This window comes from Oryctolagus cuniculus, chromosome X, assembly GCF_051225735.1.
Source record: "Oryctolagus cuniculus isolate XC-2025 breed Fujian yellow rabbit chromosome X, ASM5122573v1, whole genome shotgun sequence".
Taxonomy (NCBI): Eukaryota; Metazoa; Chordata; class Mammalia; order Lagomorpha; family Leporidae; genus Oryctolagus; species Oryctolagus cuniculus.
In genome coordinates, this window is record NC_142888.1 from 85,294,115 (window position 1) to 85,318,170 (window position 24,056).

Sequence of the window (24,056 nt, forward strand, 5' to 3'; positions counted from 1 at the left end):
AAATGCCAGGAAAGCCAGGTGCAGTGGGCTGATGGCTGGGACAGCATGCCTCCCAGATTGCAAATCTGTTGTAAACTGCTCATCAGCTTTCCTAAGGGGATGCCCTAGCCTGTCCCTCTGTACCAGCCGCTCCAAAGTATGATTGAAAGAAAAAAAATGCTTGCAAAGAATGAGACAGTGGATCCAACTGGACTTATGCTCTAAAATAATTACAGTTTGTTTTTACATATATAAATGTATGAGGGGACTTTAAGTTCGTAGAAAATGGAATGAAAAGATATGTTTATTGCATCCAGCACTGTGGCAAAGAAGGTTAAGCCTCTGCCTGTGGTGCTGGCATCCCACATGGGCACTGGGTTCATGTCCCGGCTGCTCCACTTCTGATCCAGCTCCCAGCTAATGGCCTAGGAAAGCAGTCCTGACTGCTTGTGCCCCTGAACCCACGTTGGAGACCCAGAAGAAGCTCCTGGCCCCTGGCTTCAGATTGACCCAGCCATTTGGGGAGTGAACCAGGGGATGGAAGACCTCTCTCTCTTATTGCTCCCTCTCACTGTCTGTAACTCTGCATCTCAAATAAATAAATAAACCTTAAAAAAGAGGTAAGTTTATTTTGCTGCAAAATCACTTTGAAATCCATGCATAGTTGTTTCATAACATGCATTTTCCACACATTTTTAAAGACTACTTGTTTATACAGATGTCAAATTTTTTGCACCCAAAATAAGCTTATCATTTAATCCAATTTTTCATGAACTTTTTGAAGTACCTTGTACAGTCAGCATGACCTTGATTCAAACAGCATTCCAGTGCTAGGCCCTGCTTTACTGTATAGTCCAACAATCGCTGTTCGTGATGATGACCTAGAGGCCTTGAGAGATTTCTCATTCTTTCTGAATCACCAAAAAAGAGGAAAAAAGTCTACTATGTTAAGCCTGACTTTAGTGCTCTGTGTATACTGCTGGGTCTTAACTACATGAAAATTAGTAAGCCATGTACGGAATATACAATGATCATTAACCAGAATATTGAATTCGCCACACCAAACTATTTTCTAACCATGGTAGAAAATATAGAGTGAATTCCTTCAACTGAGGCCCCAACTAGGGTTCTCAAAGTCTTGTTTTCTTGAGTTCTTCAAGGACACTGAGAGGTTCAAGTGGGGAGAGACGGCAGGTGCTTCTGAATTTCCAACTACCTCAGTACTGATGGAGAATTGGCATTTGTTTGAGCTTTTCTTTAAACTCAGAGCCTTTCTGAGCCTTCAAACTTATGGGCTATTCTATTGTATCTGTTGAATGTCCTCTCTATAATCGCAAAGGTACTTACTGTATTGCCAGGATCCATCTAATAATGTCTGTATTCCTCCCATCAGATTGTAAACTACATGAAGGCAGTGCCATCAAGGCAATGTCTGTGGGGCTGGCATCATGGCACAGCAGGTTAAGATGACTCCTGCAACACCAGCATCCCATGTGAATGCTGGTTCAAGTACCACTTATGATGCAGGTCCATGCTAATGTACCTGGAAGATGGTCTGACTGCCTGGGTCCCTGACACTCACGTGGGAGACCCAGATGGAGTTTCAGGCTCCTGGTTTCAGCCTGGCCCGGTCCCAGCCATTGTGACCATCTGGGGAGTGAACCAGAAAATGGAAGATCTCTTTCTCTGTGTCTCCTCCACCCCATCAACTCTGCTTTTCAAATAAAAATAATAATAACTCTTTAGGAAACAAAAGACAATGTCTGTTACTTGTGGCTGTACTGTAAGTCCTTGAGAAATACTTGGTGAGCGAATAAGTGTAACACCTACTCTGTGGAAACTGCTGACACAGTCCAAGAGGAAAGTCCTTCCTTACCACTTCCTCATTCTTTTCTTCCTGTGTCTGGAAGAGAGTAATGCTTTCTCTTTGCCAGTTGCCGACTTAACAGCATCCTTTAGACTACCGGGTCTAAGGCTGAGTGCCGAGTTGCACCAGCAGCCACGGTGGGACAAGAAGATACATCTCTTCCTCCTTTGCAGAGGCACCAGGCCCCGAGTAGGCTAGGGCTTTGGTCTGAAGTTGGGAGGATGACGGTTCCCTTTGCTGAAGAATATCAGTCAGCAGTGGGGCTGCTGTCCTGGGAGGAATATGAGGGCTGAGGAAGGAAACGGATTTCAACTTTGGATTTTGGTCCTCCAGGTCTATAAGACCAGGAACCTATGGTCCTTCCACCGTCACCTGAACTGAGTTCTCCTCAGTGGTGCCCCACCCTTCCTAGAAACCAGGAGGGAAGATACACGCAGCAGCCCTGCAGCTTGCTGGGGTAGTGGTGGCAGCTCTGACCTGAGGCAGTGCTATGCGGGTCACCCCACCTCACCCACAAAGAGTACCAGGTGGTTGCTGTCAATCCAGGATCTAGCAGTCCAAAAAGCCAACAAACTGGGCCCAAGCCTCGAACCAAGTCCCTGGAGAGAGGATGCCAAGTTCAAGTTTTCATCTTTCTGGCGAGAAGAAGGAAGGAAGAGCAAAGGCTTTCTACTTGCCTCTTCCCCTGAGTTACCGGTTTCCACTTTTTTCCACCCCAAGAAGAAGCACTACAAGCAGCAGAGATCCCACGGTAGCTCATCTGACTCCTGCATGCATGTAGAGGGCCCTGTGCTAGAGACTGTCTGAACCTCCATCACTCTGTAGGCCCGATGGGACTCTCAGGAATCGGGTGGTGCGGGGCGGGGCGGGGTGGCTCTAAAGCCGTATCTAGCTACAAGAGAGTCCAATGAAACGGATTTGCCTATGCAAAAGCAGCAGGGAAGCAACATGGAATATATTCAGTGAGGTTCCAGGGACACAGGAAGCTCATGTTCCTCACTTGGTACCACTACCCTCAGAGGGCCAGCAATGGCTAAAGTGATGATTGAATGCCAGAAACCCTTTGTCAGGCAGGGTAGGACTACAGCACACCCCCACTGCTTTCAGAAAGTGGAAATCCCCCAACAATGCTCCCTGACACATCTGGTCCTTGGCTAAGCGCCAGAATGCTCCTTCCCTTTTCCCTTTCTCCTTGTCTCTCCTGCTCAGTAAATGGCAGAGTCTACCAGGACAAGATTAGAATGAGGAGGCTCACAGGTGACACTGACAGTGCTAACATCGGATTTTCCAGAATTTGCCTATCTGTAGGTCTGCCAGTATGACTGCACCTTCAGAGCTATTCACCTGGAGAGGTGCAGCAATTCACCCCCTAGTTTCTTCCTGTTCCAGGTCAGTTTCTTTGCTTCTCTAGGTTAGGAGGAGCCTATCCATTCCCAAATCTGTGTTTGACCGTTTCCCTCTTACTTTCTGTGGACAATGTTATGAGATGTCAACTTGGGCATATGATGCTCATGATGGGCTGGTTCATGATGAGGAGACAATGAGTTGAGAGGATGTATGTGTGGGAGGGGGTACACAGCCTCTGCGTGCTGGCTCATCCAGCAGGAGTGTTTTTCTACTCTCCAAAACCTAGATCTAGATCAGATGTGCCCACTCTGAAAACCAACGCAGCCTTGAAGAAGGGAGAAGAAACAGTCAAGTGGTAAGGACAGGTAGATCAAGTGCGCAGCATGAGGAGAGGGCTACTGCTGGGTGTTAAGTCTCAGCTGCACTTGTGATGTTTGGAAGCTGGGCTGCAGAGGAGTCCTTAAAGTATCTATGTGAAACTTAAGGACTGGTACGTGGTGTATCTGCTTTTTGGGTCACTTCTTTCTCCTTCCACTTCTGTCTAGACAGCAGTTCCTGGACTGGGCTGATTTTCCCCAAGGCTTCTTCTCTTTGTGCCATCACTCAAATAGCTCTGAGGGATGGCAGCATTGAGCTGTCCATCTGGGAAGCCTACTGTTTGGGGGCTGCACTTGAACTTGTTTTTTTAATGACTGTCCCCTCCTAACTCCAAACCCTTCTTCTGGGCCTGCACAGCCTTCCTACCCCAGCCCTCAAAGGCTCCATACTTCAGACAGCTCTTTCAATCCCTGCTATGATGAACAACACCAGCACAAGACATTTTCCTTTCATTTTTCAATCCCACTTCCACCAAGCCCAAACATGCATGAATCTCCTCTATATCTCCATTGTCTCCAAAGATCTGCCTTAGATTCAACACGATTCTATAACTGGCTCTATTTATTGCTTGTTTGCTATTTTTATCTTACGTTCATTCACTGAGTCAATCACAATGTGTGGGCACAGACATCCTTTATGCAGAAGGCACATGTGACAGCCAGCTGTCTCTCCTACTAGGATGCGCCAGGTAGGACGCAGTGCCACAGCGCCGGCTACTGGTAAACCAGAAGACATCAGCATGGGGTGAGCATTAAGGCAGCAGAGTTCCTCCCTCTAGCTCTCTATGCCTCCAGGGTCTGAAGGGCTTCCGGCATACCGAAAACCGAGGCTGAGCCCTACCTGCCTTGATCATTGGAGGCGGAAGAGGCTGGCTTGCAGGCCTGGAGAAGATCATCTTCCTGGAATCCAGCAGGAGGCGGCAGTACCCCGCAATCAGGCAGGCAAAATTGGTGGCTTCTGGCCACTCCATCAACAGCACCAGAGGCTGCAGGGGGAAACGAAAAGAAACATGAATACCCAGGACCGAGCGAGGCAGGCGCACTAAGCTGGTGACTTGCATGGCTACAGAGACATACTTTCTTAGCCTCAAATCCAGGCCTGACAAATAGTTTCTTCTGATGTGGGAATTTCTTTGCAGTAAACTCTTAATGCAAGTATCAGGACAAGGTTCACTTTAAACCACACACTTAATGAACCACCTTTACTGACCAAGGCTAAAATTAGGTAATAGCCTGTGACTGCTGTGTGGCTGTATCTGTGTTTTTCAGAGTTCAGCAGATGTGCAAGGCAGCTGGGAGAGGAGGGGTAAAACTGGAAGACTGAGCTAAACTGAGGGAAACCTGGAGCATCCTTGACTCTAAGTACCTCAGGTACAAGAACTATTGTTCAGCTCACTATATTCCCCGGTAACACTCAGAACAGATTCTGGGACATAGAAGACACTCCATGGAATCGAGCCCTAAGCGTGTCTTTTGGGGGCCAAAGTCTTTCTGCCCTGCAGCCCTGCTCAGATCGTTCTGCTCTCCCCTTCTTAAAAGAACTCCTTAGTCAAATATGTTTGTGACACTGGGTTAGTGTATGAAGAGGGTTTTACTATGAGAATGCTTGGATCTTTTAATATATTAACATGAGCTGTGAAAGTTCAAGGGGAGAGCTTTAGTAGTCCAAGTTCTCCAAATTTATTAGACCACCAGGATCTATTTTTATAGAAAATATCATATTAGGGCCATTGTTGCTTTCAATTCACTTTGGTAAATACAGCAGAGTTTATTGATTTCTGTTCCTAATCCTAAAATCAGAATTATCCTGGGATTAACAGAGGATCAGCAATGATATACAAAAAAAAGCACCTTTTCAAGAAAACTTCCTGATATCTCTATTACATGTATAATTCTAGAAGTGGAGCTTTTTGTGGTGTAATAGGTAAAGCTGCTGCCTGCAGTGCTGGCATCCAAATGGGTGCTGCTGGTTCGAGTCCTGGTTGCTCCACTTGAACCAGCTCTCTGCTATGGGAAAGCAGTGGAAGATGGCCAAAGCTCTTGGGCCCCTGCATCCATATGGGAGACCTGTAGGAGGCTCCTGGCTTCAGATCAGCTCAGCTCCGGCTGTTGTGGCCATTTGGGGAGTGAACCAGTGGATGTAAGACCTCTCTCTCTCCCTCTCTCTCTCTGCCTTTCAAATAAATAAATAAATAAATCTTTTTAAAAAAAGTGTAGCTTGATTAATTTCAGTCAGAGTGAAGTCTGGGATTCCTCCTGGGATAGAGCAGTGTGTTTCCAGATAAAGGCCACTGAAGACATGCTAAAGAGGGACCCATGAGGCTGTGGGTCTCCATGACCTTTTGGGGTTCCCAGACCAACCATTAAGAATTAGAAGAATTAAGAAAAGGGAATAAGACCTTTCTCTAACCACCAAGAGGGCTACAGCAACAGTCTAGGAGAGAGGTGATTAGGCCCCATGAGGGTAAGTGCCCAATTCAATGAAAAGGAAGAGATGGGGCCGGAGCTGTGGCGTAGCGGGTAAAGCCGCCACCTGCGGTGCCGGCATCCTATATGGGAGCCGGTTTGAGTCCCGGCTGTTCCGCTTATGATACAGCTCTCTGCTGTGGCCTGGGAAAGCAGTAGAAGATGGCTCAAGTCCTTGGGCCCCTGCACCCACGTGGGAGATCCAGAAGAAGTCTCTAGCTCCTGGCTTCTGATTAGCCCAGCTCCAGCTGTTGCAGCCAATTGGGGAGTGAACTAACGGATGGAAGACCTCTCTCTCTCTCTCTCTCTCTGCCTCTCCTTCTCTCTGTGTGTAACTCTGACTTTCAAATAAATGGGGCTGGCGCTGTGGCGCAGTGGGTTAACACCCTGGCCTGAAGCACCGACATCCCATATGGGCGCCAGTTCTAGTCCCAGATGCTCTCTTCTGACCCAGCTCTCTGCTATGGCCTGGGATAGCGGTAGAGGATGGCCCAAGTCCTCGGGCCCCTGCACCCACGTGGGAGACCCAGAGGAAGCTCCTGGCTCCTGGCTTCAGATCAGCGCAGCTCCGGCCATTGCGGCCATCTGGGGAAGACCTCTCTCTCTGTCTGTACCTCTCTAACTCTGTCTTTCAAATAAATAAAAATAAAAGAAATTTCAAATAAATAAATAAATCTTTTTTTTAAAGGAAGGGATAGCATGAAGAGTTTTGAGGCATTATTAGGAAAGCCACAGGGTATGTTCTCACTTCCCATTAATGGTTGCTTAGCAGTCACAACACAGTGATCAGCCTATATACAACAAAGTGAAGGTCAACGGGGTAGAACTGGGCTGGAGGGAGTTAGATGCCCCTTCCTGCCTCACTACTGAGCACCAATGGCAGAGGGATACACGGAGGTTTCAGTGCAGAGTGCTGCTACCGCCATTCACTGAGCTTTCCTCGGGAGCACTCATACACATTGCAGCCAGCTACGTTCACTGCCACTGCTTTAGTGCAGGCCCTCATCATCTTCCTCGCAGACCCAGACCTCTCCAGGTATGTCACATGGATGGCGAGTGTGCCGAGACACTGAAGCTCTCAGCCTCTGAGTCCTGTTGCCAGACTCAAATTGCCTCATCTATGTATGTATGTAGTCTTGGCTCTCTCTCTCTCTTCTTTTTTTGTTACAGAAAATTGGAGCATTTTCACACGACCTGGAAAATGTTGGGACACATTAAGCTGAGCACTTCCAGGGCTCTCTTGATTGGCCTCTCTGCCTCCAGTCTTTAATCACTTCACCCCAAAGGTCCTGACTGCGGGGTCTTTTGAAAGTGCAAGTCTCACTGCCATTTGAAATCTTTCAGTAGAGCTTATCACCTAAAGAATAAATTGGGGCCAGCGTTGTGGTACAGTGGGTTAAGCTGTTACCTGCAATGCTGGTAACCCATATCAGACTGCTGGTCTGAGTTTCAGGGGCACTACTTCTGATCTAGTTCCCTGCTAATGCACCTGGGAAAGCAGAAGATGGCCCCTGCCACCCACGTGGGAGACCTGGATCCATGGAGTTCCTGGCTCTTGGCTTCGACCCGGTCCAGCCATGGCTGTTGTGGGCATCTGAGGAGTGAATCAGCAGATAAAACGTCTCTCTGTCTCTCTACTTTTCCATTTCTTTTTCTGTCACTCTGGTGTCCAAATAAATAAATCTTTTAACAAAGAACAAACTCCATCTGCCTTTCAGTGGTATACAAAACCCTTCAAGGCCTGGACGCAGCCTACATTTCCAACCATATCTCTACCTCTGCCTGTGTCCTCCTCCATTCAGTGGCCATCACCTTGTGCTCATTCACACGATTTGCAGCTCATCATGTTCTTCCACACTTTCATACCTTATCCTAGGCTGTTCCCTCTGGCTGGAATGCTTCTCCTGCCCTGCTTCGTCCACCCAGCAAGTGGCTACAAACCAGCTAGATGCCGCATGTAGAGCACAACCAATGTGAGAGACACATCCATTCATCCCAGAATGGGGCCAACCCAGTTCCTGCCCTCATGGAGCTAATACTCTGGCTGCAAATAAGACATAAACAAAATGATCACACCAATGGAAATGACTGTGAGGTATGACAAGCTCTGTGAAGGCAAAGTTCAGAGAGCTAGCAACACATAGAATGTTCCGGAATGGAGTGTGTGTGTGTGTGCATGTGTCTGTATGTGACTAATTTGGTTTCAGAAGCTGGAGAAAGCTCTTTGAGGAAATGGCATTGGCTGACAAATAGAATGAGGGATCATTTGATCAAAGCACAGGCTAAGTGGCAGGCTGACTGATGGATAGACTGATGTGCTGGCTGGCTGCAGGGCAGTCTGACTCACTCGTACCCTAGCTGACAAGCTGGCTTCAGGACAGGCAGAATGCCCCCAGAGCTTCACATTCCAACTATTAGCTAGCTACCTGGTTGGCTAATGGGCAGAATTACTGACCGGAGGTCAGGTGACTACGTGACTGATTGACATAACTATCTGACTTCATTTCAGTCTCCCCTCTTACCCTTCACATAGGCTGATGTTGCTAATAAAAGAGCACAAAGGCAAAATCCTGCGCACAGAGAGGGCCAAGCACATCCCCGGGTGGTTCAGCATGAGACACACAGCACATTGAGAGTTACTTCTAAGCATCCTCAGACAGCCAGCTGGGCCCCAGCACAGGCCAAGCGCAACTGCTAAACAGAACACCCAAGGGCTTTTTTGCCAGCAGGGGTGAAAATCAAATCCAAGGTAGGCAAGCCAAGAGGTTGGATAGGTTTCTTAGAAACCTTAAAGACCACTTTCTTTTAAATAGGATTTTTTTTTTTTTGACAGGCAGAGTGGACAGTGAGAGAGAGAGACAGAGAGAAAGGTCTTCCTTTGCCGTTGGTTCACCCTCCAATGGCCGCCGCGGCCGGCGCGCTGCGGCCGGTGCACCGCGCTGATCCGATGGCAGGAGCCAGGAGCCAGGTGCTTTTCCTGGTCTCCCATGGGGTGCAGGGCCCAAGCACCTGGGCCATCCTCCACTGCACTCCCTGGCCACAGCAGAGGGCTGGCCTGGAAGAGGGGCAACCGGGACAGAATCCGGTGCCCCGACCGGGACTAGAACCCGGTGTGCCGGCGCCGCTAGGCGGAGGATTAGCCTAGTGAGCCGCGGCGCCGGCCTTTTAAATAGGATTTTAATGACCGTGATGTGTAAAGTAATGCTTGTCCCTACAGAAAGCACTAGAGCAATCAAGCTCACGCCAGAGAATAGGAGACACACTGGGCCACAAGAGATCCTTTGGGATATTTCCTTTGATGGTTTCCCTTTCCCCCTTATGTGCTTCTGTGATAATGGGGTATGGTAATGGCTCAGTGGTGTCTCAGTCCCAGACTGCCGTCTCTTGGAGAAAGACATTGGAACACTACCTCATGTTCGCTCCATATGAACCAGTAAGCTGAGTGAAAACTGTAACTAAATCTGCTCAGGTCATCTTCAAGTGGAAAAATAAGATAAAGAGAACAGAGTTTGAGGCATGAGCCAGCGAGAAGGTACAGCAGGGATTAATTTGCCATGCTCCAGCTGTATCTCCTTCCCGGGTGCCCAGAGGTAGCCTTGGCTCACTCTAGCATCCCTGACAACAGGAAACAGATGAGAATCCAGGGACCTGGAGGACAAGGGTATGAGATAACGGTCTTTGAGTCCTAGGGGGGCAGTGCATTTGGGTTCTTGCCTCTTCAGCACAGGGAAAGGCTAATTGGGCATAGCCAGCCAATTTGGGGGGAAGGCAGAACATCACTTAAGGCAGTGCTTCTTGGGTCAAGTGCACATTAGAATCACCTCGGAATCACCCTGGGCTGCACCCTCAGAAATTCTGATTGAAATGGTTTAGGAGGAAGAGCATGGGCATCTGGTGGTTTCTACATTTTTATTCATTATTCTCATTTGTGGTCAGAGCTGAGAACTGCTGTCAATGAAAAATCTTATTTTCACCAGACCATTCCAGAATATTCCCAGGCCACAGCAGCATTTCTAGGGGGGAAAAAGAGCCAAATCTGGCTTCTAATTTCCATGTTCCCTATTAAGGAAATAAAGTCGGCCTTCCTTCCGTGTACACTATGCAGCGGCCAGTAAAGGTGTCCCAGCCACTCCTTTCAGGTTCTGAGCTGTAGCGTTGGCTAATTGCCCTGGCGCACATATTCCCAGCACTGCAGTGTGAAGTCCAGGAAGGCAGAGTTGGGAGGAAAGGGACTGACCGGCTCTGACGCACCTGTGGGGGTGGCTCCTGCACACCGCAGATGCCATGGGTGGATCCCATGGAGCCTAGGCAAGCCATTTGCTCCACTAGGGAGCTCCCAACTGCTGTTCCCCCAAGTCCTCCCCAGAGGCACCTCTCAGTCAGCACAAGTACTACTGCTTTCAGGAAACTCTCCTTAATCCACCAGCCAGGGTTTGACTTCCTCTAACCTTCTCTTGCTACTTCTCCTACAGTACCTTTATCAGTCTTGCATGTATTTTGCTGTTGTCGTGGGAATTGGAAAAGGTTTTATTTCCTAACTGCAGACAGCTTTATAAGGCTGCCTGTCTGCGAGGAAGCACACCCAGGCCATTAGGACCAGGCACTGCCCCGGGCAGCTCACTGGCCAGCTCCCTGTTGTGCTGCTGTGGTTTGCCTTCATTGGGCACTGCTTCTTGTCCGCTTGCTTGCCCCAGAAGAGCTTCTCTCACCAGCAAGCTCAGTGCCATGGCCGCTGGAGCCAGGGCTGCCCTTGGCCCCCCAAGACCTGGTCCTTGGCTTCTGCTTCTCACCACAGCAGCCCTCTGCCATGTACTTGCGCATTGCTTTCCTACAAGTTAGGAAGTATCTTGATGGAAGGAGCCATTTTTTCCCCTTTCCTTTAAAAAGTACCTTTGCATCTGACATTGTGTTGAGTTTGCTTCCTAGCAACAGCAAGTTCGTACTAAACTATTACATTGAAACCTCTGATCTTTTTCTCTTCCTTCAAGTCTTCGTTTCTTCCTCCTACCACTATGTCATCCATCTTGCCTCTGCCAATTTATGAGATACAGATAAATGCTACGTGGTCTATTCCATGGGGGCATGCACTTGAGCTTATAATGCATAAGGCAGTAGCCAGCTCTGATTACAGGTACATCTGATTCTATGTAAAAAACAAAAGTGGAGTGGGAGCAGAATGTGTAGCCATCAAATCATATCTTCAGTATATTGGATGAGTACTTGCTACTGAAGGAATCGCCTGGTGTATCAATTTCCTGTTGCCGCTATTAGAAGTGTCTGCAAACATAGTGGTTTAAATAATACACATACATCTATTCTCTTTAAGTTCTGGAAGCCAGCAGTCTGACACCAGGCTCACTGGGCTAACCTCAGGTGTAGGCTGGAGGATCTAGGGTAGAATCGGTTTCCTTGGTTTTCCTAGTTTCTGGAGGCTTCCCAGACCCCTTCACTCCTGACCCTGCTCTCCATCTTCAAGGCCAGCAGGGTCAGGCTGAGTCCTTCTCACATCACATCCCTAACTTCTCTTCTGCCTCCTCTCCCACCTGTAAGGACTCTGCAATATATTGGGCTCACCTGGATAGTCTAGGCTAATCGTCCCATTTTAAGGTCACATGATTAGTGATCTTAATTCCATCTGCAAACTTAATCCCCAGCCCACCACTCTCCCATATGACTTAGCATATTCATAGGTTCTGAGGATTAGGGCGTAAGCATTTTTGGGAAGCCATTATTCTGCCCACTGTACATGGTAAATCGTATTATAAAGTAAAAATATTCTGACATCAAGTGGATAATGCTCCTGTGGTTTTTCACATATATTTTATCAGCTGCTTAAAGTTTAGGGGCACACTTGAAACCCACTATACCCTATCTGATGTTTGTATCTCTGAGAAGTCATACCATCTAACCATTCATTGTTTCCCACTTGCAAAACATAACCCTAGTGTCTTCCATTCATCTACAACACCTTCCATCTATCCCATAATAGTCTCCCTCATGCACCTACTCATAATTTGGTAGAGAGCTGTCCGAATGGCATTATCCTTCAGTGCACTTGGGATCCGGGCAGTAGGCAATAGGAGGAGAAGGTATAACTAGATGTGTGCATCGTCAGTGCAAGAAAGGTGTGAGAGCGAGGATATGCACTCACATCTTAATGACCCTGCAGGTTTCACACCTGCTCTTTCTCCTTACCACTATCATACCTCCAGCTGAAGCTCTCACCACTTCTCACCTAGACTAGTTAAATCATCCTCTCCTCACCTCCCGGGCTTCACACTCATGCTCCCAGGTCCAAGTCAGCCATCACTCTGTCACCCCCTGCTCAAGGACCGACAGTGGATTCCCTGTAGTCTACCACACTGAATCTGAATCCCTTGGCCTGGCCTTTCAGGCTCTTAAGCAACTTGTTCTGCTCATCCCCAATCTCTCTGATCTCTTTTCTCATTATCCTCCTCTCCAGCCAAGCAACTATGCTTATCGACCTGCACATATGGCTTGCTTATTTCTGTGCTTGCTCCTTGCCTTTGAACACATCCCACTTCTCTCTGGTAATTCATGCCTATCACTTCAAGATCCAGATTAAAACACTCTTGTGGGAAGCCAGTTCTAGTTAACTCCTTCCTGTTTTGATGCTCCATGTTCCACACAAGCTTATCTGTAAACATTTCTTCACATTACTTTTTCTTTACTGATATTTTGCTTTAAAAAATAAGTTTCATTATTTGAGTACACACTATGTGCCACATAGTGTGCTAAGACACCTTACAGACATTTTCTCATTGAATCCTAACAACAACCTTTCAAGATAGTGCTCCACTTTGCAGTTGAGGGAATCAGGGTGCACAGAGGTTAGGATGCTTTCTCAAGGCCACACAGCAAGGAAGCCATAGAGCTGGGATTTGAACCTGGTCTGTCTGAGCCCAGAGTTCTCTCTACATATATTCTGATGTGTTCTTAAAGCATGTTGTATGCTTTATAAGTCTTGTCTCCCCAGGAAGAATGTAGCCCCTCTAGGGCAGCACTCCTGCCCACAACCGTGACTGTCTTAGTCGTAGAAATATGCACAGTATTCCTCACTCAGGCAATGTCCACCAATGCCCTGCATGGCCTGTTTTTCCCCACATCTCTGCTCTCAACCTTATACACTCTAACTGCCTGCACTACAAAATCACCTAGAGAACTGGGAAAAATAAACAGATCCCATGCCCAGGCTGCACTCCCTACCAATGAAATCCTAATCTCTGGGAATAGGACCCAGACATCTGTATTTTTGAAAGTTCTTAAGGAAATTCTAGAGTACAGCCAATGTGGAGACTCACTCCCTGACTCAGGTGGAAAGCTGTTTCTTTGTTTTTAAATTGCTTTTATTTCTCAGGAAGCCACACCTCTCCTGCATGCCTGGTTTTTCTTCCCCCTTCCCTACCAGTCCATTTGGCTTTTTACCCAACAACATCTGAGGAGGGCAGCCACCATTGGTTGAAGACGTGGCCACAAGCCAATCAAATATCAGCTCCAATCAAGCGCCTAAGCCAATGGGAATTCTGGGAGTCACAGGTGGAAAATTAACATATTAAAGCTTTCTGGATTTTCCAAATACAAAAATAAATAATTCGCTCTTTTAGAAAGAGCAAACACTCCACCTCTTAATCTGTTAACAACGCCCACCCCTGAGAAATCCTTTCAGAAAGGAAAGTTGCACCTCCTCTAAGCCTCTGCTAGTTGGCTAGCTGGCGAGCAGGCCTGCCCTCCGCCCACACTGTCACTGTGTTCCAACAGGAGAGCTGCAGAGGGGGTGGCTGACCGCAGCTGCCAGGCTCGGCACAGGCCACAGCTGCTTGCCAGCTGGAAGGAGAGGCTCGACAGGAAAGGCTCTAAGGTTCTGGAAGAGCTGGACTCTGGGAGGTGAAATGGGGACAAGGCTCTGCCTGATCCTTGTCTCCCCAGGCCCCCTTGGTTCTGTCCACACCCTGCCTCCCAACACCTCCCTATCCCTCCATGATTCAAAGCATGTTTGCCTATGGCAGGGCTTCGTAACTGCTGTGTAGCCAGAACAGGTCGTGATGAGCCAAGATATTCATCCCTTCAGCCTCTGGGGCAGTCAGCCTGGGCCTGGAGTGGCCAGGGTCTCTGGTGCCTTGGGAATATCATTTGCTACGTGCGCTATGACGGGGGAGAGAGAGGGCAAGCAACGGCTGCGGAGTAGCTCCACGCTCTCCAATTCTCCTGCCCCATGCTGAGGAACTTTCTTGGGTTGATCTGACACTCCCTAACCTTCCCAAAGTGCCAGCTGGTCTTATAAATGCACTTTCAAAAGTTCAGGGGGGCGGGCGCCTCGGCTCACTAGGCTAATCCTCCGCCTAGCGGCGCCGGCACACCGGGTTCTAGTCCCGGTCGGGGCGCCGGATTCTGTCCCGGTTGCCCCTCTTCCAGGCCAGCCCTCTGCTGTGGCCCAGGAGTGCAGTGGAGGATGGCCCAGGTGCTTGGGCCCTGCACCCCATGGGAGACCAGGAAAAGCACCTGGCTCCTGGCTCCTGCCATCGGATCAGCGCGGTGCGCCGGCTGCAGCGCGCGGGCCGCGGCGGCCATTGGAGGGTGAACCAACGGCAAAGGAAGACCTTTCTCTCTGTCTCTCTCTCTCTCACTTTCCACTCTGCCTGTCAAAAAAAAAAAAAAAGAAAGAAAAAAAAAGTTCAGGGGAAATGGAATTAAAAGATAAGCTTGCATTGGTCCCCCAACTTCTGAAACACACGTACAAGTTTTTCCTAATATATATTTTCCAGGAACTTTTTGAAGATTCCCTAGTATGTAGCCAAAGCAGCATGTCCCGGAGGGTTGAGAAGGGACAGGAAAGCCCAAAGACAAGCCCCAAGAAGCCCAAAGGTCTGAACTGCTTTAGAATCCCTGACCTCACTTAGGCTCCAACTCTCCAGCTTGCTTGTCCCTCTGCTCCCGAGGCCTGTTCCTAGAGAGAAAGAGCCCCTGGACGCAGGGCTCACCTTGGCATCCATGATGCTGGTCTCCACCCGGGCCACGCCCTGGTTCTCCCGGAACAGCTGGATCTTGCTGATCTTGCTGAACTCGGACAGCACAGTGGTGAGGTTGGTTTTGAGGTCAATAACATGGCTGATGCCGTGCCGGGGTCCCACCAGGAGAGTGGTGGCTGATTGCTTCTCATCCTGGTGCCCACGCGTGGTAGCCAGCATTCACAGAAAGAAGGGCAGAGCAGGAGAGGCAGGAGGAAACAGAAAGCATGCATTGGTTGGGTTCTGCAGGGAGGGAGTCTGGAATTCCCTGGGGCTCAGTGCCAGGGGAGGAGGACAATGTTGAGGAGAAAATGCTCTGGGACCCGCCTGTGGCCATAACAAGCACACAGATCATCATTTAAAATGGACACTTTAGTCTCAACAGCAGGTAAAACTGACGTAGGTGACGTCTGTTTTTGTGCCTTTGGAACAGCCACCCCTACCAAGCCCCAGTCACTTTCCACCCATTGCAGCAGGCCATTCGAGGCCCCCAGCCAGTACTCTGCCTGACTGGGCCACATCTCAGGGCTGGGATTTACCCTCCTCCTACCTACCAATAGCCACTCAAACTTGCACTTCCCACCCAGTGCCAAAGTCTAAATGGACAGAACAACTCTGCCTAAGGGGTTTAGGCTTGACCTTGACCGGGGGGGGGGGGGGCTTCATGAGGATCTCCATCCCAAAGAAGAGATTTGTTTTTTTACAGGCACTACAGTGGTCTTAACCCAAAGGAATAGCCAATAGGAATTCTGGCAGTGGTGGGTGGGTGAGAGATTTCAGAATGTGGGGAGGGGGGAGGAGGGAGTTGCCAGTGGGCTTTCCATGTCCCCAGTATGTAAGCTACCTCTACTCTTTTTCTTTTCGTGATGGATTGGATTCCCTAAGACATCCTGACAGGTTCCTTGGAGTGATCAGGCCTGAGCTCTTGGCAGGTCCATTCTGTGCCATTAGCATCACCCCCAGGAGCCTCAGGACTCTGCCTCCAGGCACTTTGATAAGCTAGTGTGACAGTGAGCTCCCCAGGGCATGACAAGCACCTGGATCCAATCAGCAAGATGATTTGAATTTCTTTTCACCAGGGTAAACTAGCAAGGGACACAGTCTTAGCCGTGGGGCCAGCTGTGCCTGGTCCTGGAGCACCGGTACTGCAGTGGAGGTGCTGGCAGGCAGGGGGCAGTATAAGGACTCAGGAAGTATGGGTTAGGGGCTGTGGGAGTATGTGGAAGGGCAATGGAATACAGCAGGGGTTGGCAGACTGTGGCTGGTGGGTCACATCTGGCTGACCAGCTGTTTTTGTAGGGCCCACAGACTAAGAATGGTTTTTACATTTTTAAATGGTTGGAAAAAATCCAAAAGAATCATCTTTTGTGACACGTGAAAATTACATGAAATTCAAATTTCTGTGCCCACAAATAGTTATTGGCACACAGCCATGACTGTTTGTTACTGCATTGTCTCTGGCTACTTTCATGCTAATACGGCAGGGCTGAAGAGTTGCCACAGAGATCCGTATGGCCCTCCTACAAATGCCTAAAATATTTGCTATCTAGCCCTTTCCAGAAAAGTTTGCCGATCCCTTAAAGAGAGGAAGGGGGAAACAAATACAGTCATCTCTCAGCATCTGCAGGGTACTGGCTCCTGGAAGTACACCCTCTCCCACTGCAGCCCCTGGCCAAGGATACTGAAATCTGAGGATATTCAAGTCCCTTATATAACATGACATAGTGCGGGGCCAGTGTTGTGGTGCAGCAGGTTGAGCTGCCACTTGGAACGCAGGCATCCCATAATAGAGTACTAGTTCGAGTCCTGGCTATTCCGCTTCCAATGCAGCTTCTTTCTGAAGTGCCTGGGAAGGCAGCAGAGGATGGCCCAAATGCTTGGGTCCCTGCACCCATGTGGGAGACACAGATGGAGTTCCTGGCTCCTGGCCTCAGCCTGGCCCAGACCTGGTTGTTGTGGCCATTTGGGGAGTGAGCCAGCAGATGGAAGATATTTCTTTTTCCTCCCCTCTTCTCTCTCTCTCCGTTGCTTTGCCTTTCAAATAAATACAAAAATAAATCTCAATCCATCTGGCTCTCCCACGTGGGTGGCAAGGACCCAAGTACTTGGGCCATCTTCTGCTGCTTTCCTGGAGGCATTAGTGGAGAGCTGGATCAGAATTGGAGCAGCTAGGACTTGAACTGGCACTCCAATATGAGATGCAGTGCTGCCAAGCGGCAGCTTAACCCACTGTGCCACAATGCCAGCACCACATAAGTACATCTTTAAAAAACATGATGTAGTATTTGCATGAAGCTCACACACACCCTCCTGTGTTTTTTAAAATCATCTCCAAATGACTTAGAATACCTAGCACAATGCAAATGCTATGCTAAAAGTTGTTATGGTGTATTATTTAGAGAATAATGGCAAGAAAAAATGGCTGTGCATGTTCAGTACACAAGCAGTTTCCTTTCTTTGAATATTCCCCACCTGCTCTTGCTGAGTCTGCAGATGTTGAACCTGCACAGACAGAGGGCTGACTCTTTTGGCTCCTCCTGCCCCCCACCCAAGGACAGATGCCAACACGTGGCTCCTCCCCCACCACTGCCCCACTGACCAGGCCCACAGTGTTGAACAAAACGCCTGTGAAGGTCGGAAGTTCATTCAGAATTCGAAGATACTGGAGCTTTGCCTGAATCGCAGAGCCCTGTGGAAACAAGGCACACAGATGGAATATGAGAAGCCCGAGCAGCATGGGGAAAGCAAACTCGCATTCTCCGAGAGGAGCTGCGCCATCCTAGGACAAGCTCTGGTCCTCACACTGCACTGTGCGGTGTGAGCGGACCCTGGGGACAACTGCAGGAGGGTTCCAGCTTGGGCAGCTCTTCTCTGCATCCTGTCCCCCTTCCTAAAGGCTTCTCCTACCCCTTGATCCTCATTCCTGAAGCATCCACCTTACTCATTCTGTTCTTGGGTGAATTCCAACACTTCTACCTGACTCTAACAACTCTCCTAATCGATACCTTTCTCCAGAGAGCCTTCAGACCCATACTGGCCACCACCAGCTCGAAGTCCCATTCAATGCCTTTAATACTGAGCACCTATAAGCCCCAAGCCTATGCTTCCTCTGGCATTCTGGCTCTCTATCAATCAGCATCCTCTGGGCAATTGAGTTAGAAACCTGAGGGCCACCAGTCACCAAATCATCTTGATTCTATCTGGTAACTCCCTCTCCAACTTATCCAGACCTCTTCTGTAGCCCCATAGTCACTGACTTGACATTGCCACCTATGTCAGGGTGACAGCCAGGTTACCTTCCATACTGATACTACTTTCCCTCGGTTGACACATGGAACACACAGTTACATGGAGCATTCTCCAATCATATAAGGTTACTTGCATCAGTGTCCTGCTTCAACCCATCAATAGCTCCCACTGCCTACAGGATAAAGTTCAGTCCCTGCCTGCTGCACACAAGGCCCTCCTCAGACCAGCTCCTGCCAAGTTTTATGGCCCGTCTTGCTCCTACTCTAGCCCCCTACATTCTTGCTAAGATGGAACTCTTTGCATTTCATACCTCACACTGTGGACTCTCACACCATATTCTCTGGGTCTTTGTACAAACAGCAGGATCTTGCAGCCTGGGAAAGTCTTCCTCCAATTCCCCACCCTCACTGACTCATCTCAACAAACATGTATCTGTCTGTCCTTCATGATCCAGCTCTGGCATCAAATGTATGGACTCCTGGCCTTTCTCACATCCCCCAGGCTGGCCCGTGTGTCTCTCCTCCATCAGAGCACTCATGTGTGTGTGTGTGTGGGGGGGAGATGACTGTGTTTTTCTGCTAGACAGTGCCTCACAGAGACCAAGCCTTCTTTATCTTTACATCTTCAGCCCGAGTACTGGGGTGCCTCAAAAAAATGTTAGCTGAGGAGATGATGGTGAGCGGTGGTGCTTTCAGCTGAGAAGAAAACAGTCTGATTAAATATGGACAGCAAGGTGGGAATGGCTTAACTCTCTGGGGAAATTTGCATCTTAACAGAGAAGCTAGTTGGTAATGCAAGGAATGTGGAATGAGTGGAATATATTGGGGCTGTGTCCCAGGTCTACAGCTGCCTGCTGATTCTAGTGCAGCTCACCACCCTCCTGTCTCATTGGCAGGAAGTGCAAGCAGACTGAGTCTTGCAAGCCTAGGAAGGGCCTATGGGGCTTGGGGAGGTAGGGTGTGGGAGGCCCTCGGAGGGCAAAGGGATGCGTGCCCTACAAGGTGGAAGAGAAGGCAGCAGGGACCTGAGACCCGGACATGACATCCAGCGACCCATTCTCTAGGTCAAGCTTTGCTTCTCCCCAACCTTAAGTTTTTATCTCCCAGAACTCCATGTCACAGGATTGATGGATTAGAAAGCTAGTGAGGTATGGAGAAGTTATTTCCGTGGAAAAGTATCCTCCTCCAGGTCCAGTGCTTTCCACATGACAGGTGCTCAATCAGTACTGACTAACTGGTGAAAGGGCCACAGTATTATCTTCTCCTGCATCTTGGCCCCTTTGCTATGAGGACCCTGAGTGCTGTCAGCCACATGCTACTGAGCTGTCTCTGGGAGATGCTCAGGCTGGGGTGGAGGAGGGGGGACTCATCTCTGTAACTGCCCCCATCTCCAAGGCAAGCTGGATGTGCACCTGAGTCAGAGTGAAGGCAATTCCCAGAGGTCCGGAGCCTGCTGGGAAACCATCCAGGAGCCCCTTGTGGCCACCAATGCCTGGGCACACTGCCCAGTGGCCTATGCTGGATACCTTAGAGCCACTGGAAGGATGGGTTTGGTGAGCCTTCAGTTGCTGAGAGAGAGATTTTCGGAGGTTCTTCTCCTTGATGCCCTGCAGGAGGGAGGGGGGAAGAAAGGGTTCCAGGCCCCACTCCTTCCTGAAAGTGGAAAAAAATGTAAGAGATTAGTGAGAGACAAAGGAGGACAGAGAGGAAGACAGTGAGATAGACACTGACTGAACCTGAGACACAGAGGTGGAGGAACAGGATCAGAGGGAAGGAAAAAGAGGGATGAGATCAGAACACTATTGGCCACAGTTCCCTAGCGGAAGCTGTAGCTCTAGGGCATCATGGTGTATGGGTGAGGAATGCCTATTCTCACTCCCATGCCTACATTCCTGAAAAGCACAGGGTAGCTCACCCGTTGCACCTTCTGCCTGCACAGTCATTCCCCCCTCCCCCCACCCCAGGGGTCCCAGTACAACTCACTCCACGTTCTTGAGAGAGATCTTCTGACTAGGCCGCGTGGCTGAGACAGTGATATAGATGTGGAGGGCAGCGAGGCCCAAGAGCATCTCTGGCTTGGGGTCCATTCCGAAGCGCTCTCGGATAACATCATTCCGACTCTGTGAGAGAGGCAAGCCGAAGCTGTCAGTTCAAGGAGACATTCCCTCCCCGTCATCCTGGATCTACTCCCTGATATCCCAGAAAAGAATCAGGGCATCAATAAGGCATGCCAGAGCAGGGGGAAGAGGACAGTGCTGCCCTCAGAGAAGGGACAACAGAGGAGTTTCCACTGGACAGTTGCCTTCTCGGTGACAGGTACGCAAACTGGCAAGCTGCAAGTGGGCAGTTCTCTGTTCACTGCAAGTGAGATGTGACAGATGATGGTGTGGTGGCTGGGATGCTGCTTGGGACACCCTCATGCCATATCAAGGTGCCTGGGTTTGAGTCCTGCAACAACATGGATGGATCTCAAAATCATTATGCTAACTGAAATAAGCCAGACCAAAATAAATGTATGCATGGCATGATTTATGATTTCAGTTTTATAAATTCTGAAAAACAGGGGCAAGCATTTAGCCTAGCAGTTAAGATGCCAGTTAATACGCATGGGACCCATCTCAGAGTTCCTTGGTTTGATTCCTATTTCTGGCTTCTGACCCCAGACCCTGGGAGGCATTGATGAAGGCTCAAGTCATTGGGTTCCTGCCACCTATGTGGGGGACCAGGATTGGGTGCCTGGTTCCTGGCTTCAGCCTGACCGGCCCCAGTCATTGTGGGCATTTGGGGAGTGAACCAGAAGATGGGAGCTCTCTCAGTCTCTCTAATAAATCATTAAAATTTAACCATGGTTCTAGAAAATGAAAACTATGTAGTGATAGAAAGAAGGTCAGCGGTTGCCTGGGGCTAAGGGTGATGGATTACAAAGGGGCCTGAGAAAATTCTTGGGGGTATTGTATATGTTAAAAATGTTCTGACCATGCTGATGGGTCCATGAGTAGACACATGTTAAAACTTATCATACTGTGCACTTTAAACACGTGGAGTTTGTTTGGGGCTATTAGACCTCAGGAAAGCTGTTAAAAAGGAATGAAGAGGCAGCTGGGATCTGTGGCCCTTCAGACTCCTGAGCTACTGCACAGCTCAGAAGATGGCTGGGTATAGCCCGCCAGGCCAAAGAAGCCTGCACAGGCCGGCGCCGCAGCTCACTAGGCTAATCCTCCACCTGCGGCGCCGGCACCCCGGGTTCTAGTCCCGGTCGGGGTGCCGGATTCTGTCCCGGTTGCTCCTCTTCCAGTCCAGCTCTCTGCTATGGCCCGGGAGTGCAGTGGAGGATGGCCCAAATGCTTGGGCCCTGCACCCCATGGGAGACCAGGAGAAGCACCTGGCTCCTGGCTTCGGATCCGCATGGTGCGCCAGCCACAGCGCACCAGCTGCAGCGGCCATTTTGGGGGGTGAACCAATGGTAAAGGAAGACCTTTCTCTCTATCTCTCTCACTGTCCACTCTGCCTGTCAAAAAAAAAAAAAAAAGCCTGCATGTGAGGTACTGGGTGCCAGGGATTGAGCTGGATCTCACCTCCACCTTCTCTCCACATAGCTCTCTGCAGCCATGGTTCTATGCTACTCCATGGCATGGACCTCAACACGAGCCATAAGGTGACCAAGAGCACAGCACAGCAAGCCAAGATACAGCCACTGCTGCAAGTACCTCACCAAAGTATACAAAGCCCCTAAAGACATGATCTGAGAGATATGTGGTTTTGTGCCACGTCACTGCTCAAGGTCCCCAAACGGGCCTTCACGTTCATCAAGAAATGGGCATGTACATACATCTGTGCCAAAAGGAAGCAAGAGGAGGTGAGCAATGTCCTGGCAGCCATGAGGAAAGCTGCTGCTAAGAAGGACTGAGCCCCCTCTCCCCTCTGGGTGCAGCAAGTCTATTATAGAAAAAAAGGAAGGGGCAGAGTCGAAGACCATATTACAAAGGGGAGTGAGAGAGAGACATGGTCTTGTCACCACATTCCAGAATATTAGAACCAAGACGATCCCTGGAAACTTGCATGAAGAACCTCAGGGCAAATCAAATCAGAAATACACTTAAAACATTCAGGGCCGGCGCCGCGGCTCAACAGGCTAATCCTCTGCTTGTGGCACACGGGGTTCTAGTCCCGGTCGGGGCGCCGGATTCTGTCCCGGTTGCCCCTCTTCCAGGCCAGCTCTCTGCTGTGGCCAGGGAGTGCAGTGGAGGATGGCCCAAGTGCTTGGGCCCTGCACCTCATGGGAGACCAGGAGAAGCACCTGGCTCCTGCCATCGGATCAGCGCGGTGCGCCGGCCGCAGCGCGCTGGCTGCGGCGGCCATTGGAGGGTGAACCAACGGCAAAGGAAGACCTTTCTCTCTGTCTCTCTCACTGTCCACTCTGCCTGTCAAAAAAAAAAAAAAAAAAAAAAAAAAAAGAAAAGAAAACATTCATAGAGCAACCCCATCTCACTGCCTCAGAGGATTGGTGAAGGAACCTGAGGCTGTTTGAGAAATGTTCCCAAACATTCTAGGTTGTCAGAAGGGGCCGAAGGGACAACCATGAGGCCTCATAGCACATCCTCAGATGTCATCATTAGAGACAGGAGAAAGTTTGAAGTGTTTTCTCTCGTCAAGTTCTCTGTATGTCCTATGGGCAGCTGAAACTCAATATATCCCCAAATGAGCTCATTATCACCTCCAATACATTCCACCGCTTGTATTCCCAAACTTGGGGAATTAAACCACCTTTATAAGGCACTCATCAAATCAAAGCTTATTGATTCTACTTTTTCAATCTCTCTTGAATTCCCCTCCCCCATCAAGGCCTTTGTTCCAATCCTCATCATTTCACCTCTGGATAACTGCCACAGCTCCTTATCTGGTATTCTTCCTTGGCACTGTGCGATGTTTCCAAATTGCTCATCTGACCAGGCCATTCTCCTTTCATCATTTTTTGTGCCTCCACTCTCCAACAGAATTTCTTTACTTTGGTTGCACATCAGAGTCATTTAAGGGGAGCCGGCGCTGTGCAACAGCAGGTTAAAGCCCTGGCTTGAAGTGCCAGCATCCCATATGGGCGCCGGTTCTAGTCTTGGCTGCTCCTCTTCTGATCCAGCTCTCTGCTATGGCCTGGGAAAGCAGTAGAAGATGGCCCAAGTCCTTGGGCCCCTGCACCCACGTGGGAGACCCAGAGGAAGCTCCTGGCTCCTGGCTTCGGATCGGTGCAGCTCCAGCCATTGTGGCCATCTGGGGAGTGAAGCAGTGGATGGAAGACCTCTCTCTCTGTCTCTACCTCTCTCTGTAACTCTGTCTTTCAAATAAATGAAATAAATCTTTAAAAAATTATTTAAGGAATTTAAAAAGTACCACAATTTGGACCTCACTCCAATAGATTTTTACCTCATTAATCTTGGTAGGGGCAGAGAATTTTTTCCAAAACTTCCCAGATAATTCTAATGTGCAAGTTAGTTCAAGTATCACTTTCCTTCAACAGTGGTTCTCAGTGGCCCTCAGGCGTGAGAATCCTCTAGAGAACTTATTACAACATAAACACTGGACTCTATTGCCAGGGTTTCTGATTCAGCAGGACTGGGCTGAGGCCCAAGTGTTTGCACCTCTACAAGTTTCCACCTGATGAAGATGCTGCTGGTTCAGGCAGTGCACTTTGAGGACCATTTCCCGGCTGCAATCATAAAGGCTCCCAAGTCCTTCACCACCTGGTTCCTGT

The 24,056-nt window shown here is 49.3% G+C and overlaps 1 protein-coding gene across 13 annotated transcripts in view; it reads right to left on the bottom strand.

Moving 5' to 3' along the window:
- Positions 1-24,056, bottom strand: part of FRMPD3 (FERM and PDZ domain containing 3) — a 107,743-nt gene that overhangs the window by 13,061 nt on the left and 70,626 nt on the right. For all 13 annotated transcript variants that reach the window (XM_070067474.2, XM_089323738.1, XM_070067468.2 and 10 more), the window contains 5 exons: positions 20,294-20,430; positions 19,837-19,963; positions 17,662-17,751; positions 15,036-15,215; positions 4,412-4,556 (listed from right to left, as the gene is read on the bottom strand). In XM_070067474.2, the coding sequence (XP_069923575.1) occupies positions 4,412-4,556; positions 15,036-15,215; positions 17,662-17,751; positions 19,837-19,963; positions 20,294-20,430 (679 nt within the window). The remainder of the gene's footprint in view (positions 1-4,411; positions 4,557-15,035; positions 15,216-17,661; positions 17,752-19,836; positions 19,964-20,293; positions 20,431-24,056) is intronic.